Source organism: Fibroporia radiculosa, assembly GCF_000313525.1.
Source record: "Fibroporia radiculosa TFFH 294 genomic supercontigs, scaffold1066, whole genome shotgun sequence".
In the NCBI taxonomy this organism is placed as follows: domain Eukaryota; kingdom Fungi; phylum Basidiomycota; class Agaricomycetes; order Polyporales; family Fibroporiaceae; genus Fibroporia; species Fibroporia radiculosa.
In genome coordinates, this window is record NW_012133257.1 from 1 (window position 1) to 21,275 (window position 21,275).

The window sequence follows — 21,275 nt, forward strand, 5'->3', positions numbered from 1 at the left end:
TCCATCGGCTGTCGGCCGTCCCGGCACGCGTCCAGTCCTTCATTGAACGCATGATCTGGTTTCCTGCCACCCCCCAGCCCTTGGCAATCCCAGACGCCCGCATCTTCAAAATCTTAATCGCTTGCCGCGGTTGTCCACCCTCCCTAGCCGGACATCCCATCCGCCCAACATGAATGTCACACTCTCCCTACGTGAATGTCATTACATATCCCTGTCACTGTCGCTCTACCTGTACCTGTAGCTGTATTTCCGAACGGCATCCTCCACAACCCCAAGCATCCCCAACAACCGCTCCTCGTTCAGCCGTCTCCCAATCAGCTGCAACCCGATCGACGCATTCTCATACGTCTCTGCCGCCCACTGCGCCCGGACATATTCATCCACCTCGTTCCGGGGACGCGTGCTGGCGACAAAATCCCTCGACACATCCAACGGCATGTACCCCTCCGCCCTGAACCGTCCGCTCGGGAACACCACCGCTGGATAGTCCATCAAATTCCAATACGAGCTGTATCCCCACCACCGTGTCGTGTCATGCGGAGGCGCCAACGTCGGCGCAACTGGACTCAGCACCGCATCAACGTGCCTGCCCGTCCCAGTCCTCTCCTTCGTCCCGTTCCAGTGCCCCGCTACCCGGGCTCGGAACGCCTCCCGCGCCCGATTGAGCTCGAATATCTCCCCGACACTGAACGGCTTCCCATCATTAGGCACCTGCGACATCATCCACTCTGTCTGCGCCACCATCGGTTCCCCTTCCATCGTCTCCCGGTACTCTTCCCCCCCGTCGAGGAAATAGAGCTTGGTCTTCCCGCATTCACGTTAGCTTCCTCCCGCCAGGGGCAGCGTTACCACTCACTACCAGATCCCACGCTTCTTTATGATCCAGCGGCACCCAGGTGATCACGTCATGTCCTGCGGCGATTAGAGCATCTTTCGTCCGCTTCAGTGCGTCCAGCACCGGAGGGTGCGGCAGCACCACCCCGTCGTCCCAGAGCAGCGCAATAGAAAGCCTCTCCGGGATTCCCTCACCGTCCACGAGGGGCTGTTTCCATGGCATCTCAAACAGGGACGGCTCCACGAGCCATGGCTCGTACTGCAGCATCACCCGGCAGAACAAGCCCAGATCGCGTGCGGACGTAGCAAGAGGCCCCAGGGCTCCCACTATGGCATCCATGCCATCATGGGAACCCTCCAGCCCTGCATGGGGCATCCGCCCGACCGATCCCTTCAGGCCGTACAGGCCCATGTGCGCTGCGGGTACGCGCTGCGGAAAAGATGGAGAAAAATAAGTTGTTGCTTTGTTTTTTTATTTTATTTTAGGCGTGCAAACGCTAGCCCTGATCGAAGCGCACTCACGATCGATCCGCCTATGTCTGTGCCAATCCCCATCGGGCTGCCACGGACCGCGACGAGAGAACTCTCACCGCCGCTGCTCCCTCCCGGAGTGAGGGCTGTGAACGTTGATCGGTGAACTTGGCGGCACGATACCAAGTATAGCAGAAGCGAGGCGTCTTACCTCGATTGAACGGGTTGCATGTGCGCCCGTAGATGTTGTTGTGCGTCTCGAGCGACTTTGGTAAGCTCCGTCAGATATCGGCGACACGCTCGCAGAAAGTCAGGACAAACCAGCAGCGTCTGGGGGTTGGCCGTCTTTACGTACAGGACAGCCCCGGCCTTGCGTAGGATATCGACAGCCACCGCATCACGAGGAGCAACTTTATTGTAAGCCCATGCTACATATCCCGTTGACGTATCATAGCCCTTGACACGTATGTGATCCTTGATCGACACGGGTAGGCCATGTAATGGTCCGACGACTTCGCCCGTCTCCTCTAAATGCCTATCAAGCTCTGCAGCCCTCTGCAGGCCTTCTTCGAACATGATTTCCGTCAGGCAGTTCGTGAGGCCCTGAGCAATCGTCGCAGCGTGGCAGAACGCCTTGAGAACCTCCACGGCGCTGTACCGGCGGTCCCGGATGTGGTCGACCAATGCGGAAGCGTCCTGATGCACGATTTCGCGCTCGCGTCCAGTGAGCTGGGACGTCGGCAGGGGCGAGATGTCTGTTCTGGAGTCCGGCACGTCCGCTCCCAGTCGCCACTGCGGCCATCGATCCAGAAGAGCCTGGCGGTCTAATCGTTTTCGCCTCGCAATCTCTCGCCAATCTGGTGATGGTCCTGCCACGGAGGCATGTGTGCGTTCGCGGGCCATTTGACAGACGTCGCCGTTCGGGGACATGGCCTGGAGAGCTGGACCGCCTGAGAGGAGTGTCAAGGGCGTCCGGGGCGATGCTCAACTTAAGCGGACTGGGCGGACGGAGATAGAATTGGGCTCTCTTCGAAAAGTGTCCACGATAGTATCGTGATGTGTGCACCGTGCACCCCAGCGTCTTAGCAGCATGCGCCAGGCGTCCTGCCGCATACACTGACTGGCTCTCAGATGCCATACGGCCAGGCGTCAGAACATGGGCGATGTGCCGGCGTCCGATCTTGGCTGTCGGCGTGACCCATGCCCTGGTCGGATCCGCGGTTGAGGAATGCGACATGGTGCTGTATTCTGCCCGAGAAGAGCAGCCGCACTGATGTGTTCACTCCCACAAGGCGCTCACGGCCGCTCGAATTCAAGTCAGCGACATGGGGCTGGCGCCTGCCCGCCCGGTCTCGGCGGACTGCTGCATTGTCACGGACACATGTGTGCTACCGGGGATTCCCACTGGCAGCGTGGACAATATTTATTTCTGGAGGAACGAGGCTAGGGTGCGCGCTATGTCTCCGTCCACGAGTCGCGCGCCCTGCGAGAGACAACGTGCGGTGAGCGCTTCATCCCCGCCGGGCAGTGCAGCAGGACCACTCACGTCTTGAACCCTAATGATCGTGGGTACGGACTCGACCTTCCAGGGCTCCCCTCGGAACGGGTTCGTGGGCGACTTCCACCTGGCAAACCGCAGCATGAGCAGACTGGCGAGATCGACGGGGGGGGGGCGTACGTACTCTGCCTTCTGGCCGACATACACGATCAGAGCACTGGGGCCATCGGAGGGGCCAAACGTGTTTTGAACGAGGCGGTCGACAGCGATACAGTCCTGTCCGGCTGTTATCAGGAGGGGACGCGTGCGGAGCGGCCTCGAGTTGATGATGAGAAATGGGCTCTCACCGGGCACCAGAGGGCGCCGCTGGCGTCGCGCGAGGAATAGAAAACGAGGAACTGGTCGCGAATGCTCCCGGCGAGCGACGAGAGCTCTGCAGGGTCTGCGGAGTGGCTGAGGGGCATTGCACGTTGCGGGAGCAGTGATGAGGAAGGAGGGAGGACGGGGAGTGTGGCCCTGGGATCTGGCCGGGCGCTCACTGGGCGCTCACCAAAATGAAAGCAGCGAGTCCGGCCCTGCCTCCGCGGCCCGCGAGGACCAGCGACTGCACCAAATCGCAATCCTGCCATTTCTTATCCTCCACGGTTCATCCTCGCACCGCGCGCGTTGACTTCCTCGTAGCACTTGTGTCTCTGCCTGATTGTCCTGCCTGGCAAGCGGCGAGCGAGGTTGCCCCGGTCGCGGTGTGCAGCCACAGTCAGAAGGAAAGTGGACGAGATGCCCTTGTGCCTGCCGGGTATGCTACGCTATGAATATATACCTACAAAGGTCCATCCGATATCAACAGAGGCAGGCGTGCAAACTACGCAGACCGATACATAAGATAGAGCACGCGCGAGCGTCCGTCACAGTCCGTTCCACATCTCGAATAATATTTACCGACACTTCATGACCGCTTCGTTACCACTTTTTCGAGGAAGAGGACCAGCTAGAGCCGTTCCAGCTGGAGGGTGATGCGCTCACCGCCGCAGCAGACACGGCATGCGTGCTCGCGGCGCCCCAGCTGTCTCCCCATGTCCCGCTCGAGTACGCCGCGGGGGTCGACTTACTGTCTCCCCACGTCCCACTCGAGTACGCCACCGTGGTCGGCTTACTGTACCACGACGACGACGACGACGTGGTGGCCACGGAGTAGTATGTGGGGGTCGACGCATATGTGTTCCATGTGTCGCTGTTCCCCATCGTCAGGGTGTACTGGCTCTTGCACTGCAGAAATAGCCTCAGAAGCCACTCTCCGGATCAGCGGACTGGCACGCACCCTGTTCAGACACGACGCGAGTGCAGTCTCGAGCACGGTCTGAGTCGCCGTCGCGGTTGCCGTCTCCGTCGCAAACTCCGTCGCCGTGGCGGTCGCGGTCGACGTGAGCGTCTGCGTTTGGTAGTACGTCCGGTCCTCGGTTACAGTCGACAGGATTGTGTTCTCCACTGTGCTGGTCTGGGGTGCGGGGATCGCGTCAATCGGCTGCGCCTCCATAAATAAACGGGCGACGCACCTCGTCCACGATCTGGGTGCTGACGAACGTCGACAGGTACGTTGTGGGCTCGACCAACGTGCTGACCTGGGTCAGGGTCACCATCTCGGTAACGAAATCAGTCTGGGTAGCGAATGCCGTGGACGTTGCCGTCGCGGTCGATAGCAGAGTCTGAGTCTGGACATAGGTCCGGTCTTCCGTCAAGGTCGAGAAGATGGTGCTTTCCACGGTCTGTGTCTGATATTCAAATTCTCAGCACACGTCCGGGTGCCCCGGAATCAAGAAATTATCACATACATTGTCGATAATCTCAGTGCTGACAAACATAGATGTGTATGTGGTCGGCTCGATCACGGTGCTCAGCTGGGTCACGGTGACCAATTTAGTGAGAGTAGCGGTTTCAAATTCGGTTGCAGTATCTGTCTGTGTAGCGGTGGCAGTCGCTGTAGCAGTGGAGACGTATGTCTGCGTCTGGAAGTATGTCCTATCTTCCACCACCGTTGAGAACACGGTGTTCTCTACTGTTTGCGTCTGGACAGTTCACATGTCAACCTCTGTATCCCGGCATAGCATCTGGTATGCACTTACCTCATCGACCACTTGCGTGCTGACATAGGTGGAGGTGTACGTGGTGGGTTCAATGAGCGTGCTAACCGAAGTCACGGTCACCATATCAGTCAGGGTATCCGTCTTCGTAGCCGTCTGGACGAGCGTGACATCGTCCGTCATCGTCGCGGTCTGCGTCACCTCAAGGGTCCGGGTCTAATCGAGAACATCAGTCCACATGGACCGTAACAGCAGAGAAAAAATAGACTGACGTTGTCGATGATCTGCGTGCTCACGAAGGTGGAGTAGTATGTGGTCGGCTGCACGATGGTGCTGAGCACCGTGGCAGTCCGGAAGTCGGTCAGAGTCTCTTCCTGCGTCTGTGTTGCCGTCGCAGTCGAGAAGTCGGTCCGCGTGTACGTGCTGAACTGTGTGCTTGTCTCGGTCGCGGTGTAGGTGAGCTCGACCGTCTTTGTGTTGTCGATAATATCGGTCGAAACGTAGGTACGCGTAGTGGGCACAAGCAGGGTCGACGTCACATAGTCGGTCTGGGTGACGGACTGGGTATCAGTTTCTACCTTGGTCGCGGTCGCATATACGGTGACGGTCGTGGGCACAGTCGCGGTCTGCAAACGCGTCAGCGAGATCAACTAACCAGAATGTTTTGTAGGACTGACCGCGGTCAGCGTCTCGGTTACAGTCGAAGTTGCGTAGTCAGTGGTCGTGACAGTGCTGGTATAGTACGAGTCGCAAGAGCTTGCAGAGCTGTAGCCATAGCCCGAGCTGTATCCTTCACTGATTGTCCATTCATTCAGAATCACGCACTGCCGTCCGTCACGACAAAAACTCACTAATGGTTTATGATGATAGTCTCATAGCAGCCCGAGGTGGTCCACTTCGTTCGGGGCCAAGTCAGGAACGCTAATCACACATAGGAAAATACATACCCAAGATTCCGATTGGCAGGAGCCGTCACTGGCTTTTGTGTATCCATATCCGCAAGCCATGCTCTGGTACCCACCAGCCATGAAAGATGAGTACGGCATCATCGAGTACGTATCAGCAGAGGGATAGCTAGCAGGGGTGGTGATCTGCGAGGCAGGCGCAGAGGACGCATAGCTCGCCGGGGTCGCCACAGCAAGTGCGACGTCGACTCCAGTCGAAGCAGGGGTGGCCCAGACGACACTGGAGGGCACCATGGAGACGCCATCGACCACTATCTGCGCGACGGCCGCGCTCGCGAGAGAAAGACCAAAAATAATCGAATGCATGACGGGCGTCGAAGGCGGATCTCAGTTGTAAATAAGTAGTGCGTGCAATAACCAGAGCGGCGGGGTAGCTTGAAAGAACGACGAGCGAAGCGGTCTACGCTATGCGAGACTGGCTAGCAGCGAATATGTGCGGTAAGCAGCTGCGATTAACGCAACGCACTCTGTGGACAACGACGAGGAGTAAGCTTCAATGCGTGGATGCGAGATTCTGGACGTAGACGTACCGCAAAATAAAAAGTAAGGGAGGAGAAAGGAAAGCGAAGACGAAGCTGAGGGAGAAGTGGTGGCGAAGGAGGGCTGGCCATTTTGCAGTCTATATGGGATGGAGGGATCCCACGTCGAGGAATTGGATCAATTGATCGTGTCTCTAAGGTGACGTCCTCGAGTTCGTTCAGCACCTTGGCAGTTCTATCGACGAATTCCTCTGCTCCCGATTGGCTGGGTCGCCTGGGAATTCATCATGGCCACCAAGTTGCCACGGGCAATGGATCGCATTCCACAGCAACAAATACGATAGAAACTATGGTAATTCCCTTCTCGGCCGCCGCTACCACTCGCAGCATATCCATCACGTTGTACGCCGCCCAAAGTCGCCGTGCACGTCCAACAAAATCTTGAGCGCATTCCGTGCACGAATCTTGGCCATGTCTTCGCGAGGACTGGTGAGAGCCGTCTCCACCTCTCTGCTCTGGCCGTCGAATGGATACTGCCGGGGCCAATCAGCAGGCACTCAAATTCAAAAATAGTATCCATGCTTACCGGGAGGAACTGCCGCGGCCAATCGCGTATAAGTGTCACCGTGTCCGCAACGGGTCACCATGGGAAAAATCAACGCACCTTGTGCAGATACTCGTACGCGACGAGCGTGAACCCAAATTGGGGACTGCTGCGAATGATTCGTGCAGGTCCTCCTTTGAAGAACGCCTTGAATCCTTCTTCCTGATCTGCGGTCCCGCCGTCGGTATACTGTCACCCACAACTGCTGCATTAGCCACTCACAGATTTTGACGAACGCATCTCCCATGCCCTTGTAGTGGGTCTGTCCCGAGCGGGCTTCCACCTGCAGTCGCGTCTTGACAACATCTGATATCGTCTGTCAGCGTCTTATCGCCGCCTTTGAAGACAAGGACAGCCTCACCTGCAGGCGTTGTAAGGTAAGCAGCTGGCATGCCTCTAGATCACAGAGTGAGATCAGCATGCAGAGCACATCAATGGTGGGCTATGCATCAGTCAAAACGACGCAGTGCAAGCCAGTCGTACTCACGCTATCGCGGCAGACGCGAGCGTCTCCATGAATGATAGTTGTTTGCCGTTGTAGCCTTCGCGGAAGACATCTTTCTTCAGATGAGAGTACGCAGGGAAGTAGATCGCGGAGAAAGGAATGTCGCGGAGCAAGCAGGCACTCGCGCCCTTGTACAATCCAAGCAACCCCAACTGCCGGATGATGTGAACTGCACCTTTGGGCGCAGCCCCTTCAAGCTTTGCGGCTTCACCCTGAATCTGCAAACGAATCTTGCTGTAAAAGATGCGTAAGCTCCATCTCTCATCAAAACGCGCGTAACTTACACAATTTCAAGCGGGTTCGTGAACACCTGCAACTATCGTGTCAGAACTGCCAAGCGAGCAATTCAGATGTCTACGCCCGTACCACTTGACAGCCTCCTGCCGTACCGCCAGCCACCAGTTCCCAGAATAACTTGATCCTGCCCGTCTCCGGATCCATGGCCCGTGAGCGGACAAAGTCATTTACTGTGAGCTTGATGGCCTTCTCCGGTGCAACGCCCTGCCGTAAGTAGTGGTCAACGAGGCACTTCACTCAGCGACCAGGGTAAATCTCACAATGAGCTGCGGCCCGAGCCCCCGATAAAATCCACGTAGGCCTTCATTACGAAGGACCTTTTGCACGCAATCCCAGCTGTTCTTGTACAGCAATTGGCCGACCACCGTACTCCGCTGGTTTTGCATACTGTAACGGCATCGCTGAGTAAAACTACTCCGCGCGTTACATCGGACCTTGACTTACCGCGTCTATAGCGGCATTTGCGGTACGAGTAGCAGGCCAGATCAGCATATCTCGTAAAAATCGCGATGGCCCTGAGAGCCAATTACCTTTACTAAGGAGAGTATTAGGATCAAAAACCAAAGCGACATCAAAGAGGGCATGACTCACCAAGATCAATTGGGTACACAATCGTTGCGCCAAATGCTCCCGCCATACCTGTGGGCGAAACACCCGGTCACAATTGCCCCGGAGCTAGCGGAGATCATCGGCCATACCTCCTTGAACGAAATTGTATACAGAGTGTGCGACCCCATGGAGCAAGGACTTCGCCGATGTCGTCTCCTTTTCCTCCCGTTCCAGGGGTGCCTTCCACCGTGGATCAAGCAGGGACGCGAAGTCCATCAGCGAGAGGCGCTGCGAAGCATTTCCGCGCCCCGCGAAATGGAATATGATAGACGCCTCCATGGGCGTAAAGAGGGAATACCTTGTACTGGTCTCGCAATGGTTGAGGAAGTCCGACTGGTCGATACGACCATCTTTTGATTTAGCGATGGCTTCTCGAATTATTCTTCGCTAGCGTTAGTGTCAGCCGGCGACGAACGCTCGGACAACTTACCGCTCAATAATGTCCATCTCTGTGACAATAATCATGTATACCATTCGCAATAACGGGTAAAGATAACATTTGCCTACCTCTAACCGTGTTATGAAACGCCACTACTTCGGAGTACGATATCCGCCCACCGGGGGAGATAACAGTGAGAGTCGGAAGCCTTTCTATGACTGCATCAGATAGTTTATGTCCAGCAATTTCCTACCAAGCCATGTCAGTTTCATGCAACATCGGGGAAAGGTGAGCAAAGCGCACTAGGATAATCCTCTTGAACTGTTCCGGTCTAATGAAACCATCTTGGTCCTTGTCTAGATATCTGAACGCCTGGCGTAGGCGCTCGCCCTGGAGGCCCTTCATCAACTGCGTGAACTCATTGTCTGGTCGACAGCATTAGCGGCGCACAAAACTACTACGAAGAAGATGCGTACATCCAAGGACATGGTGGCCGTTCTTAGTCCCAAGGTACAGCTTCACCCAGTCGCTATTTATATGACCATGTCAGCATGACAACAATCAGCCCACGATGAACCACTGACCAGTCAAAGTCGAAGGGAATCGCGTCGGGGCCAACGTTCGCCTTGAATACATTCTGGAACTCGTCGTATGTGATAGTACCCGAGTCGTCTCTGTGGGAACAGCGTCGCACGCACACGCTCAGCACCCGCCCACTGCGCAGGACACAGCTCGAGATACGCACACGTCGAAATATTGGAACGCTATCCAGTAGTCCGCGTCGGGGCGCTTCAGCAGCGTCTCGAACACGACAAAGTCCTCCCACGACACCAGCCCGCGCTTGCTCGCGTCCGCGACGCGGAAGAGAATCGCATACTGCGCACGCCCGATCTTCATCATGTCGCCCGACGGCGCGATCGCGTTCACGAACTGTTCGCTGTTCAGAAACCTGTCCCAGCCGCACCCGCGTCAGTATGGATCGTCCTCCATATACCACGAGTCTGTGCATCGCTGATGCACCCCCACAGACAGTGCACCAGCAAGTGAAGAAAACTCGTCCACGCACTTTTGTCCATCTACGACGGTCGTTGCATTCCCGTCGAACGTGCGCCGCCACCGCTTCATCTCAGTCTCTGGCACGCCCACTGCGCTCTTGATGTGTCGCAGGGCCGATACGGCGCGCGCAGGCGTCGGAGCGGGCTGATCCGCATCGCAGTAGGCCGTAGGGAAGATGGGTGGCAGGGAGAGCGGAAACATGGTTGCTGGTGCTGGCAGACACGAGCTGAACGGCAAGCAAGCGCAGGAAACCGGAGAGCGGGCGTCAGAGACTCGCGTAGATTTATAGCAGAGGACGTTATAGCCGTTCTAAAACCCAGCAAGCGAAGGCTCCTAGGGTGTAGAGTAAAGAGAGAATGTAGGGTAGTCTACGAGAGGGCGACTGTGGAGGGTGTCCCGGGTATATAGGATGCGCTGGCAGGCTAGGGTACGCAGACAGGCTTGGAATGCGCTGTCGCCCGTCCGCGCTGCTCATTTTGCATGCGGTGTTAGTGGTGCTGACTAAGCATTTCTGCCCATACTCGGCAGTCTCCCTCGGAGCGCGTCGCGACTTCGACGACTCGGACACGGACGCAGGCTCGCTTCCCTTCCCAATGCTCCCGACCCTCGCTCACACGACTCGATCAACCCGGCGGGCCCGCCCGCCCACCGCACTCACGCTGCGAACGCGACGTCGTACGGCAGCCGGAAACTGACGCAGTACATGTCCTTGTTCGGTGCCACCGACCGCACCAGGTAAAACGACGTGTCCTGCCCGACCGCATGGCCCAGCCTCTCCTCTACCCGCTAGCATTCCCAGTGCGCTCATCAGTGACAGCAGTGAGGTCATACTGGACACAACACTCACCTGCCGGATATCGACCGCTGCCTTCTCGGGCTCGAGTTCCCTCGTGAAGCAGTAGCAGTGCACCCATGGCATGGCGTCATGTCCTCCATACAGGCCGCTCAAAGGCCGCTCCCCAGCGTTCCCTGCCGCCAGTACCCCGCGGAACGCGTCGAGGAACTCGATCGCCAACTCGGGCAGGTTCATCGAAAAGTGTGTGATGCGTGCACGTCGGGGCGCGGATGGCGGCGCGGGAGAGCTGGCTCGAGGTGGCGATCGACTCGAGTCGTCTTCGCGCAGCCTCTGTGCACGTTCCTGCTTCTGCTTCGTCTTACTTATTTTAGGAGGAGGGACCGGCGGGAAGGGATCGTCAATTGCCCGGTTGAATGCCGCGCGAATGAATGCCCTGCCATCTTCGCAGGACGGCTGCACGAGCGTAGACACCTGGGAAGGGAAGTGCGTGAGATTCGGAGAAGTATACAGAAAAGCCACGCTAAGGGACAAGGAGGCGGATCATACCTTGTTGTCTGCAATGTTCGTGAGCAGGTATTTATGGCTTTCAGGGTTAAGATCGTTCGCGAACACAGCGCATCCCTTCTTTGCCGCTGGGATTGCAAAAGGGCCGACTCCGGCAAATACATCGGCAACCACGTCTTCCGGACTGAATTGGTCCACCAAACGAGCATGCTCGGTATGAAGCCGGGAGTTCCAATACACTTCGCTGAAATCAAATGTGAACTGACAGTTCGATTCATGCTGCAAATTAAAATAAGCGCATGAGAATGTTGTAATATGGCATGCGAACGTACGTGTTGCACAATGTAATCTGGCTCCCCAGCCAGAAGCTCCATCTTAAATACACGGAACTGGTTACTAATCGAGTCCAGCTTGTTCACAACTGTCCGGAGATGTGGAGAGTTTTTCTGCCGGACAATGTCAGCGATAATCCATATCGATTCTGATAGCCATTGGCTCACATCGAGGATGACCTGGCCAATTAAGTGCTTGTATGGGAGATATTCCGAATTGAGGTTGAGGTGGGCTGAAAGAAAATAAGCACATCGCATGCTGGACTATGATTACACATGCCTATATGCCCTATTGCTGCGAATCCGGACGGGGCCTCCTCGACTAAGTCCTCGGGAAGGACTGCCGCAAGAATATCACCTGAATGCGGTCCAGTTAGCTGCCTCAGGAATGCAATCGAGCAACGGCAAGAATCTCTTACCTGATGTCCAATAGCCGTAGTTCAGGTGCAGTGTATGCGAGACGATCTCAGCGGATTGTTCCTTCAAGAACTCCAATACGTCGGGGGACAGGTCGGCTGGCTTAAGGTGGTATCAGCGATCTCGCAAGTGAACGCCAATGTTGCAGAATGCACCTCGATCCTGGAAATTAAGCAACACAAGCCTGTTCCCGTCATCTGTCCCTGCCACGCTTTTAACTCTCCTGACGTCCAAGAGCGCGCTTTTGGTATCCGCAAAATACATCGGCACGAGCTCGATCGAGAGTGATACAACGACATACCGTTTCATGACCTGCGAAACCAACAGCTTGCCTGCCTTTGCCGGGGAGACTTTTGCTGCCAAGATGGGTATCTCTTTGCGGAACGCGTCCCTGTCGAGGACGGCCATGCCGCGATGCACGGGAGGCGAGACGTCGAGGCTGAATTTCCGCGACATGAAAGAACGGAGGGCAAGACGGTGTTTGGGGAGAAAAAAAGGACGGAGCATGTGCGTGACTGGCCTGGTCTGGTCTGGGATGGGATGGGATGGGTCGCGGAGTCTCGCGGCCGATCGATTCGGTTGGGCGGCGTCGACTCTCGTCTCTCTCGGTCGGACATGGACGCCCTCCATCCCCTCCCTCACCCGTCCGTCCTCGCGCACGTCGTCGACGCCCACTGCCACCCGACCGACTCCCCGCTCTCACCCGCCGTCCTCTCTGGCCTCCCGCACCGAATCTGCGCAATGGCCACCCGCGCCAGCGACCAGCCCCTCGTGCGCTCGCTCGCAGAACAATTCCCGGACAAGGTCATCCCCTGCTTCGGTCAGTCGCCGTCCTCTCTCGCATGCATAGGTGTCTCCGCCCTGCGATCCGTCACTACCTCGGAGCACCACATGTAACCCAGTCTCCCTCTTCCGGGCATCTCGTTGACGCCCCGGCTGTCCGCAGGGTACCACCCGTGGTTCATCCACTGGATCTCCCTCGCTCCGCCCAACGCCCTCCCCGCCAAGGACGTCCACTACCAAACCCTACTCCTTCCACTATCAGAGCCAGAACACGCCCCACTCCTCCCAGCCTTCCACCGTCTCCTCCCGCTCCTCCCTGACCCCGTCTCGCTCGCAACTATCGTCGAGGACCTCCGCACGAACCTCTCCGCCTTCCCGCACGCAATGCTCGGCGAGGTTGGGCTCGATCGCGCCTTTCGTATCCCCTTCGAGCGCCCCGCCGTGCCCCCCTACGCCTCGTCCCCCGCCCCCTCGCACCCCCCAGGCCACTCACACGACGCACCCGAGCCGCGCCGCGAGCTATCCCCGTTCACGACGCCGCTCGCACACCAGGTCGCCGTGCTCGAGGCGCAGCTCGCGCTGGCCGTCGTGCTCCGCCGCAACGTCAGCATGCACGCCGTCAAGGCACAGCAAGCAACGCTCGCGCTCCTCGCGCGCATGCGCGCCGCGCACGGCTCCGCCTGGACCGCGCTCAGCGTCGACATGCACTCCTGCGGGCTCAGCGCGCTCGGGTGGGCTGAGATCGAGGTGCGCCGCCGCCCCCCGCCGCCGTCCCATGCGACTGCGCTGACCCGCCGTCCCCGCACAGCGTGTCCACCCGAACGTCTTCCTCTCCCTCTCGACCGCGATCAACGCGCGTTCGCCCGCGCACGTCGCCCTCCTCCGCGCGGTGCACCCCGCGCGGCTGCTCGTCGAGTCCGACTTTCACGACGTCGCCTATAGCGCTGCGTGCACGTGGGACATGCTCGCGCGCGCAGCAACTGCGCGGGGGTGGTGGCTCGAAGAGAGCGGAGCGGAGGTCGAGGCGGGGCGCATGCTCCGTGCGGGCCATGGGGACGATGGTCAGGCTATGGCTAAGGCAGAGGAGGGCTGGGGAGCAGTGCGTCGGATCGCGGAGAACTGGCGCGTGTTCGAGCGTGGGGGACACACGGTACTACCTGGGGTGAAGAAGAAGCGGGATAAAAAGAAACTTTTGCTGGATAGCTCGGAGGAGGAGAGCGGTGGGGAGTGAGGTGTCCTGAGACGGCAGAACACAATATACACTGTAACATTAGACAGGATACCACGGACAGAAATGCATTACTTCTTGTTGGAGGCATACGTGTCAGTTGCGAGAGTGGAACGGCAGGACATCATCCAGAAAGCAACTGTGTTTCCAATGAAAGTCCATCCAAGAAATACATTACGCAGAATAGCGGTGGATATACACTATCGCAACAGGGAATATGCTATCTAGTATAGCAGCTCGCAAGCGGCGTCCGGCACCGCGCTGCACCGGCTCAGAACATATACATCAACAGGAGGATGATGCACACGCCGATGACGCAGCCGACGATGATCGAGTCGCGCCGCCGGCGGGACTTGATCATCGAGATGAGGTTGTTTACGCCGGGGATGGTGTCTGTATGGGAGCGTGTCGACATCTGGATGGGATGCATGCGGGAAGGGCGAGGGACGTACTGAGGACACCAGACATGCGCGTACTGATCCCGGAGATGGTCACTCGCTGGCGAGAGAACTCGGCGCGGGTCTCGTATGCTTGTCTGTGGGGGAGAAGAGGGTGAGCGACGGGATGCGCGAGCATCCGGAAGGGCGACGCACGCAAGGATGTCGTCCGTCATGCGGTGTGAGTTGTCGATGTGCCCGCGCTCCGCGAGAAGCGCGTCAGCAGCGGACGACTTGTACGCACTGCGTCCGTCTGCGTCAGCGACTCCCGTCCAGGACACAGAGGGGATACGCACTCGATATCATTCCGCACGCCGCTGAGGAGATTCGCCTGGTCGAGCGCGGCCTGCACGTTCGTCTGCAGGGCGGTCAGGAGCGAGGACAGCCCGCGCCGGATGACACCACGCACCTTTGTCCTGCGCAGCTCGCGCGCATAGTCCTGGTAGACCTCACGGTGCCGCTGAATGGCACGCAGCATAGACTGCGATGGCGGGTTCTCCGTGTCGCTGGCCAGGGCGGACAGCTGGTCGTTGATCTCACGCAGCTGCGCGGGATGTCCCCTATTGTAAGTACACTTGGACAGGCGGGACAGAGGGAACGTACCTTATCGAGGAGCTCATCGACGTCAGCCTCGAGGTCCCTCCAACGCTCGGTGGAGCCGTTGGCCTCGATATCGTCCTGGCCGCGAGAGACGGTGGAGGCGAGGCGAGAGTAGGAGGTGAGCTTGGTATCGAAGAGGGACTCAAGGGTGCGGCATTGGCGGTGGAGGGAGTCGTAGGTGGACATGGGGCGGGAATGCGCTGTGCAGACGATTAAAGTGCGGAGTAGCGCTGGACGGCGTCCGGGGGTGCGGTGGGGGAATGTCGATTGCAGAAGATGTGAGCGCAGGGGCGGTCGACCGAGGCGTCGCCGAGGTGGCTCGGGAGTTGCCGACGCGAGAAAGCATTGTCCTGCCTCGCTTGTTCCTTGCACCTTCCGTTCCGCGCGACAAATGCTCGTTCATCCTTCTCTTCTCGGTTGTTCTGGAGGCTGCTGGCTACACACGCGTAAGACATGACGACGGGGGACCTCGTGAGACCCATGGCGCGGGGAGCTGGCGCACGTTGCTGCCCCACCGCAGGCCAAGAGCAGGTGTGGTGGTGTGGTGTGCCTCTCGATTGCTCGTCTCATAGCGCCAAAGTCTTGCATCGACGTCATCCTCCACACACCCCCTGAGCCTATAAGACAACCCTCTCTCCGCTGTCTTCTCCTCACTCTCCTCTTCACGACTGACAAGCCTGCATACAACAACTTAATCAGCTTTACGACCAACACAAGTTCCATTCATTCATCATGGTGCGTACATGCGATCCTGCTGCTCTTCGCCCATCGACTGACTCTCCCGTGTCGTTCTGCAGGGTACTATCATCTCTGCGATCGTTGGCGCCATCGAGGCCGTCATCTCGGCCATAGCCAGCGTCATCATGATCATTGTCAGCGTTATCGCGACTGTAAGTTCTCTCATGGTTTCTTTTCTTGCGCCACTCTCTGACGCCCCGTTCAGATCATCGTCACCATCTTTGACATCATCTTCGACATTCTCTGCTGCAACTGCTTTGGTGGGCGTACACGTCGCACCGGATCGCACAGATACAGATGGGGAATGGGGAGAGGGGGAATGGGCGCGTCGTACTGAGTTGCTTGCGCCTTGCGCCTCCGGCTTGTGACCGCGCTGATGTTCGTTCCTCACGATTCTTGATGCCCGGAGACACGAAATACCCCTGCATAATTTACTATGAACAAACTAATCATGCCTCGTCGAAGGTTGTATAGAATACATGATCGTGTCTGACCTTCGGTCGATGCATCATTTCGCTCGTCTTCCTGCTTGACGGAATCCACCTAGAAAGTGCAAGTTGTGTGCGTACATACAATGTCCACAATTCAGATCGAATGTATCTGCTTGCAGCTGTGATCGTAGGCCGAAAGCTTTGGTGCAACCAAAGTACAATCGGAGCGCTAAATCTGTCACGGATAGAAGCGCTGGAGAGTGGAGCCAGCATGGAGGCCGTTTGCCATCTGCGCTTTGGCTCTCGCTCAGTGGATCTCCTGGTATCATGCTACCTTCCAGCTCATTCCAAACCGCCATTTTTACGTTTTACGAAAATATGTGGACATGAATCTGTGTCACTGAGACTCTGTGATTAAATATCTACTTTTTTTGCAACCATAGATTCACTCAGATCGGAGCGAATCAAAGAATGCCTGTTGCGAATCAAGGTCGTACGAACCCGTCCTGAAAGCTCTACATTACTGTAAGAAGAATGAGATCTAGCAGTAGCCTGGATATCTACTGTAACAACCTCATCCTGGTCGAGATCGGTAAGCACTGAATTTCGTGATTGTTTTCTCGTTTGAATTTATCCCCGTCTCCTGCAAAGTTGGGACGCAATGCCACTGCCCTCGCTGGCAAAAGCTGGCCGTGCGACTTTCATCACTTGGGTCAACACGCGTAGTGTGGTAAGTTGCCGCTCCACAGAAATCATGACTAGATGATTCAATCTCGAAGTGATCAAGAAATCGTTCTAGTTCAATCAGCTTTTCTGATCGACAGCGCCCCCCTTTTGCTGGGGATGGTAACTACTCAGAAAGATACTCATGTCAACTCGAATGCGGTGAAAGGCTCATGATGCTCTTGTTTCTGGATCTGGGAACGATGCGGAATCGGTGAATGGTTCGGATGAATTTCACAGGTCACTGCCCGAATCGCGAATCCATATCTCATCTATCCTCTATTATCCACTGGCATTATAGCTGACGGAATGCCAGCAGTGGGTGATGCTTCTGCCATGAACTTATTGCCCTTCTCTTTCCTGTTCTTGCCTATTTGCCTCTTGCTCCCTCCAATTACGTCGGCATCAACACCCACGTACCTGTGGCCTGATCCGTCTTCGCCGATTTCTATCATCAACACCATTTCAAGTCGATCCCCTGCGACAATAGTAGTGCCTCAAGCAGCCCCGCATTCTCATCGGCCACTATGTCGCCTACCACGTCCGCATCCGGAAGAAACTATTTTGCCTCGGCATCATTTACAACGTCTCCGCCTCCTGCTCTAATGCACAGTCAAACTCGTGCCCAGGTGTCGGCGTTCGCGTCGTTGTCTACAGTGGCACCGCTCTCCGCGTCTTCTTCAGTAGCAGCGAACCAAGCACAAGTACACACCCTACAGATTTGTTGTTCAATTGTTGTGGATGGTGTCTTAAGTGGTCTTCTACTTGACATTGTCATCTCGGTTGTCGCACTCTGTGTGCGGAGGCGTAGAAGGGACATGGTGCATTGAAAATGCGTCCTTTGACAGGAGTCGAGGTTGCAAGTTATATGTCACCCCTTCCTCGTACAGTTTGAAGGAACTCAACGAGACCCTCCACATTCCGAAGACAACATACGTCCGGAAGCCTTACTCTCCGTTACACACTCGACCATTCATGCACTCAGAAGAGATTTCGGTAGCGCTTGGGAGCGTGGAAGAAATGCCTTGCTAGGATGACGAGGAGACTTCTGCTATGCGCAACACCGATAGTTTCGAAAATCCAAGCCATCCACCGGAGGGACGAAGGGAAGCTTGGCAGTGATGCCAAATGGGGCTTGCAAGACGATCGCGCTCCACGATGGGTCTGCATTCCATCTCCATGCAGAACCTCGATCGCCTCCTTTCCTGATCTCAATCAACGTATTTCTCTTGGGCCAACATGATCAGGAAGACGATTTGCTCGGTATCGTGTATTGTTGGACTCTGTCCTACCGAAGACTTGCTCCCTGATGAGGCGCGCAAAACATACTCAGACAACACGAGACGCTCCCATTCATTCTTGCTCATGCCGTAGGTCTACCTTGGAAGCTACGAGGAGTCACACACCCTTCAGACTTGCGAACGGCCTCACGGACCAGCTCATGATCACAGTCCTTCCAGATTTTGTCAGCTCGTGACCCGTGCGCCACCATTCCTGTATGCACTCTCATGCTACCGTGCCCAGTTTCCTGATTGGACTTTACCGTGGACGTTCCTGTTTGCATACCTAACGGGCATCACTTAGTGCGATTGTATCAACCGAGATCTTGGTTTTCCGAGACGCTTGTTCATATCCATCAGCACACATGGACGTCTGTTTATACGGTGCATATTTTCCGAAAGTGGCAACACGGGCATGCGTATCTCGAGGAGTTTACGTACGGGATTCAACGTCTGTTCTTTGGCTTTTGCCTCACGGCGAGCGTTATCCGGCTGGTATTTAAACGAGGCAGTACATTCATGTTCAACAAGATATCCATTACAAGAGTGATGAGATGCAGCTGTTGTCGAATGCGCTATATCACAAGAAACATATCGCCCTATCCATTCATCTCCATCTCCATCCCTATCTCTAGGACCATCTTCAGGGCCTGCCCGCGATCCGAGGTGAATCCAGGGATCAAATTGCGCGCGTTTAAACGCGCAAAAGCACTATAGTATGGCTTAAAGTTAGCTCTATGAGCTGCAGCGCGGATGTTCAAGATTATGGACTGGATAAAATGTGAATAAAGGTAACCTCGTAGCGGCAAATTCGGAGGGTTGGGATGCGCATTAAGCTTCACTCTCTGATGGGTGGCACCGCGTCTCAAGATGGCAACTGTTCAAGAGCCTTGATTCGCAACAGTCAAAACGATCATTATCTGAATACAGTGGCTTATAAACCGGTCTTTGAAATACGCACCCCAAGTTGTTTCCTTTTTCACGCTGACAATCGCCATTTGTCCGGATTTTGCCCAACTAGAGTCATATGTCATCAGACAGAAACCGGCACACAAGGGTGTTACTCTCATTGGGCTTGTCGTGCTTCCCAGTGTGGGTGTGGTCTATGCCACAGTCCAACCTATGTTCAAGCTCCTTCTTTGGCCTTATACAGCTATGTGCTCCCAGTATTACCATGGGTTCCAGCACGCCGCTTGGGCCGCCGAGTGCTACGAGCTCAGGACAACCTGTGTCCTCGGCTTTGTCCTCTCAACTCCCTACATCCTCATATTCCTCTTCGTCTGGGTTGTTGATCAATACCACATCATCAATTCTGCAACCTTCCGCCAGCGTATCAATGTCAACAGTCATTCCTGTCAATATGTCGTATAGTAATGGTGACAGCAACCCCTCCGCTCCCTCTTCAGCGTCACTATCTCCCAACACTCTATCTCGGGAATCACAAATGATAACCGGCTCTGTATCGCCATCCGAATCGGTGGAGACTCTGGTGTCAATATTAGCCGCTTCTTCGTTCGCTGCGTCGACACAAACCACACTAGTGGTCCAGTATACAACAGAAGCCTCAAATGCCATTTCTTTTTCGTCATCTTTGTCGTCGTCCGAAACAATCCTCAGGTCATCAATAGCATCGACCTTGAGTTACTCATCGGAGGAAAACTCATCATCGACGTCTGTCCCTACAGTGGCTGGGAACGTGAACTCATCGCATTCTCGCCCCAATTACGTTACAGCAATCATAGGCGGTGTTATTGGCGGGTGCTTGTTTCCGGTAGCAATCATTATCCTACTTCGCATGCGAAGAAACAAGCTGAAGCACGATGCGCTTCGCGTGGGTGAGAATCTCTTGTTGGGTAGATGGCTGAATGACGGTGAGTGACCCTTGTATCTCTTTGGATTTTTTGAAGTTTGCATACTAATTCCAGAGCTTTCGCGCGCTTCTTCTTGCTAAGAGTTCACAGTCGCACCACGGCAATCTATTCCCTCCTTCCCGTCCCGTTCAACAGACGCGCATTCAAACAGGGGCATGGCGGTTCTGGAAAGAGGCCAACCGGAAAACTTGGAGTGCATGAAGGCCCCTGTTCCCGCAAGAGACTCACAACTTCATCACCAAAGTCGGCATCTTTCCCTTCCCTCCTCTCTTACCAGGACGGGCATTCTCTTCTCCCCAAGGCCAAACAGCGATCGGGCACCGTCCTACCGAAGTCATGATGTGGATGAGGGTGCCGACGAACGCACCCTGGGATGGAGTACGATACACCGGCTTCTTCCGGTGTTCACTACTGGTGGCCTTGGACCCGAGGCAGAGTTCGTGCTCGTGGGCCACGACGGACACAGTTCTGGCTCGTTGGTCTTACTTCCTCCTGGGTACCGGGACTGAAGAAATCAATGGCAGAAATTATTCTAGTGCATATAAAGGACATGCTCCGGTTATGCTGTATACCTCGCAACGCAACAATGTGTTCTTGATATCTATTTGTCGAACAGGCTGTCCACGTACCCATCAAAAAAACCCTATTATTGTGAAATGTTTCGGATCACGTTCAGCCGTGCTAAGAGCTGCAATAACCTCACCACCATTCGAGGCACAAGAATAGTGGGGAGCGAATGATCAGGGAATGATCTTGCATACAGAAGTAAAGATGTCAACGTACAGATGCATTTGATGGTATTGCAGCTGGCATCTGCGACATTCTGCAGTCCACGTAGGCTCTAGGAAAAGAGCTTTGACGAACTTATGTCACTTCAATGATGTGTCAACATGGCCTTCATGCAGATGCCAGTCATGGGAGTCATTGAGTACGGATCAATGTCGCCTATGCGAAGGTTGCAATTTGGATTGTGCATTGGGGCACAACTTGGGTCACATACGAGTCAGCGGTGCGGCCCGACTGTCAGTGCCTCACTATATGATGATGATGGTAGTCTACACTTTTATACCACAACAAGCAAACAAGTGTGTTAAGACGCGGCAATAAGCGGTCCGTATAAGCTACTTACTAGGAACGTTAACTAATATGACTGGGCTATGGCGATCGAGGTTCTGGGTGATAATAGCCTGGTAAGAAGTAATTAAATAAAATGAACCGGTACGATCTTGTGCCTCATGGCATGCTCCGCGGTGCGTGCTGTTGTCGTTCGAGCCGGGAATTGATTAGAAGCACGTAGAGGTGAACTGCCTCACTAGGGAAGTTCAAAGTTGACGCAGCTGGGCTCGCAGAAAGTTCTGCG

The 21,275-nt window shown here is 55.7% G+C and overlaps 9 protein-coding genes across 9 annotated transcripts; 3 read left to right on the forward strand and 6 right to left on the reverse strand.

The window, feature by feature from the left end:
* Positions 1 to 105: 105 nt before the first annotated feature.
* On the reverse strand, positions 106 to 2,542 carry FIBRA_02049 (uncharacterized protein; the record flags this gene model as incomplete). The annotated part of the gene is made up of 7 exons (XM_012323916.1): positions 106 to 187; positions 236 to 804; positions 857 to 1,264; positions 1,357 to 1,451; positions 1,517 to 1,571; positions 1,627 to 2,255; positions 2,305 to 2,542. The coding sequence occupies 7 exons, from the start codon at positions 2,540 to 2,542 to the stop codon at positions 106 to 108; spliced, it is 2,076 nt and encodes a 691-aa protein (XP_012179306.1).
* Positions 2,543 to 2,728: 186 nt separating this feature from the next.
* Positions 2,729 to 3,267, reverse strand: FIBRA_02050 (uncharacterized protein; the record flags this gene model as incomplete). Its single annotated transcript, XM_012323917.1, has 4 exons — positions 2,729 to 2,788; positions 2,852 to 2,930; positions 2,988 to 3,079; positions 3,151 to 3,267. 4 exons carry the CDS (start codon positions 3,265 to 3,267, stop codon positions 2,729 to 2,731), a joined length of 348 nt encoding a protein of 115 aa, XP_012179307.1.
* Positions 3,268 to 3,763: 496 nt separating this feature from the next.
* Positions 3,764 to 6,152, reverse strand: FIBRA_02051 (uncharacterized protein; the record flags this gene model as incomplete). Its single annotated transcript, XM_012323918.1, has 9 exons — positions 3,764 to 4,069; positions 4,122 to 4,298; positions 4,357 to 4,572; positions 4,633 to 4,866; positions 4,924 to 5,097; positions 5,154 to 5,507; positions 5,559 to 5,676; positions 5,733 to 5,776; positions 5,829 to 6,152. 9 exons carry the CDS (start codon positions 6,150 to 6,152, stop codon positions 3,764 to 3,766), a joined length of 1,947 nt encoding a protein of 648 aa, XP_012179308.1.
* Positions 6,153 to 6,720: 568 nt separating this feature from the next.
* Positions 6,721 to 9,976, reverse strand: FIBRA_02052 (uncharacterized protein; the record flags this gene model as incomplete). Its single annotated transcript, XM_012323919.1, has 19 exons — positions 6,721 to 6,858; positions 6,912 to 6,920; positions 6,990 to 7,096; positions 7,152 to 7,235; positions 7,291 to 7,325; positions 7,417 to 7,668; positions 7,719 to 7,744; positions 7,801 to 7,935; positions 7,992 to 8,105; positions 8,176 to 8,261; positions 8,323 to 8,370; positions 8,430 to 8,722; positions 8,771 to 8,789; positions 8,848 to 8,968; positions 9,023 to 9,144; positions 9,196 to 9,248; positions 9,304 to 9,393; positions 9,465 to 9,668; positions 9,786 to 9,976. The coding sequence occupies 19 exons, from the start codon at positions 9,974 to 9,976 to the stop codon at positions 6,721 to 6,723; spliced, it is 2,127 nt and encodes a 708-aa protein (XP_012179309.1).
* A 453-nt stretch (positions 9,977 to 10,429) lies between these two features.
* FIBRA_02053 (uncharacterized protein) lies at positions 10,430 to 12,280 on the reverse strand (the record flags this gene model as incomplete). The annotated part of the gene is made up of 8 exons (XM_012323920.1): positions 10,430 to 10,561; positions 10,623 to 11,042; positions 11,118 to 11,354; positions 11,408 to 11,521; positions 11,576 to 11,640; positions 11,682 to 11,765; positions 11,827 to 11,922; positions 11,980 to 12,280. 8 exons carry the CDS (start codon positions 12,278 to 12,280, stop codon positions 10,430 to 10,432), a joined length of 1,449 nt encoding a protein of 482 aa, XP_012179310.1.
* A 159-nt stretch (positions 12,281 to 12,439) lies between these two features.
* Positions 12,440 to 13,838, forward strand: FIBRA_02054 (uncharacterized protein; the record flags this gene model as incomplete). The annotated part of the gene is made up of 3 exons (XM_012323921.1): positions 12,440 to 12,644; positions 12,771 to 13,354; positions 13,416 to 13,838. The coding sequence occupies 3 exons, from the start codon at positions 12,440 to 12,442 to the stop codon at positions 13,836 to 13,838; spliced, it is 1,212 nt and encodes a 403-aa protein (XP_012179311.1).
* A 268-nt stretch (positions 13,839 to 14,106) lies between these two features.
* FIBRA_02055 (uncharacterized protein) lies at positions 14,107 to 15,058 on the reverse strand (the record flags this gene model as incomplete). The annotated part of the gene is made up of 6 exons (XM_012323922.1): positions 14,107 to 14,228; positions 14,288 to 14,370; positions 14,429 to 14,515; positions 14,569 to 14,630; positions 14,682 to 14,816; positions 14,876 to 15,058. The coding sequence occupies 6 exons, from the start codon at positions 15,056 to 15,058 to the stop codon at positions 14,107 to 14,109; spliced, it is 672 nt and encodes a 223-aa protein (XP_012179312.1).
* A 74-nt stretch (positions 15,059 to 15,132) lies between these two features.
* On the forward strand, positions 15,133 to 15,947 carry FIBRA_02056 (uncharacterized protein; the record flags this gene model as incomplete). Its single annotated transcript, XM_012323923.1, has 4 exons — positions 15,133 to 15,318; positions 15,572 to 15,607; positions 15,670 to 15,762; positions 15,816 to 15,947. The coding sequence occupies 4 exons, from the start codon at positions 15,133 to 15,135 to the stop codon at positions 15,945 to 15,947; spliced, it is 447 nt and encodes a 148-aa protein (XP_012179313.1).
* Positions 15,948 to 19,218: 3,271 nt separating this feature from the next.
* Positions 19,219 to 20,424, forward strand: FIBRA_02057 (uncharacterized protein; the record flags this gene model as incomplete). The annotated part of the gene is made up of 2 exons (XM_012323924.1): positions 19,219 to 19,915; positions 19,997 to 20,424. 2 exons carry the CDS (start codon positions 19,219 to 19,221, stop codon positions 20,422 to 20,424), a joined length of 1,125 nt encoding a protein of 374 aa, XP_012179314.1.
* Between the last annotated feature and the right edge of the window lie 851 nt (positions 20,425 to 21,275).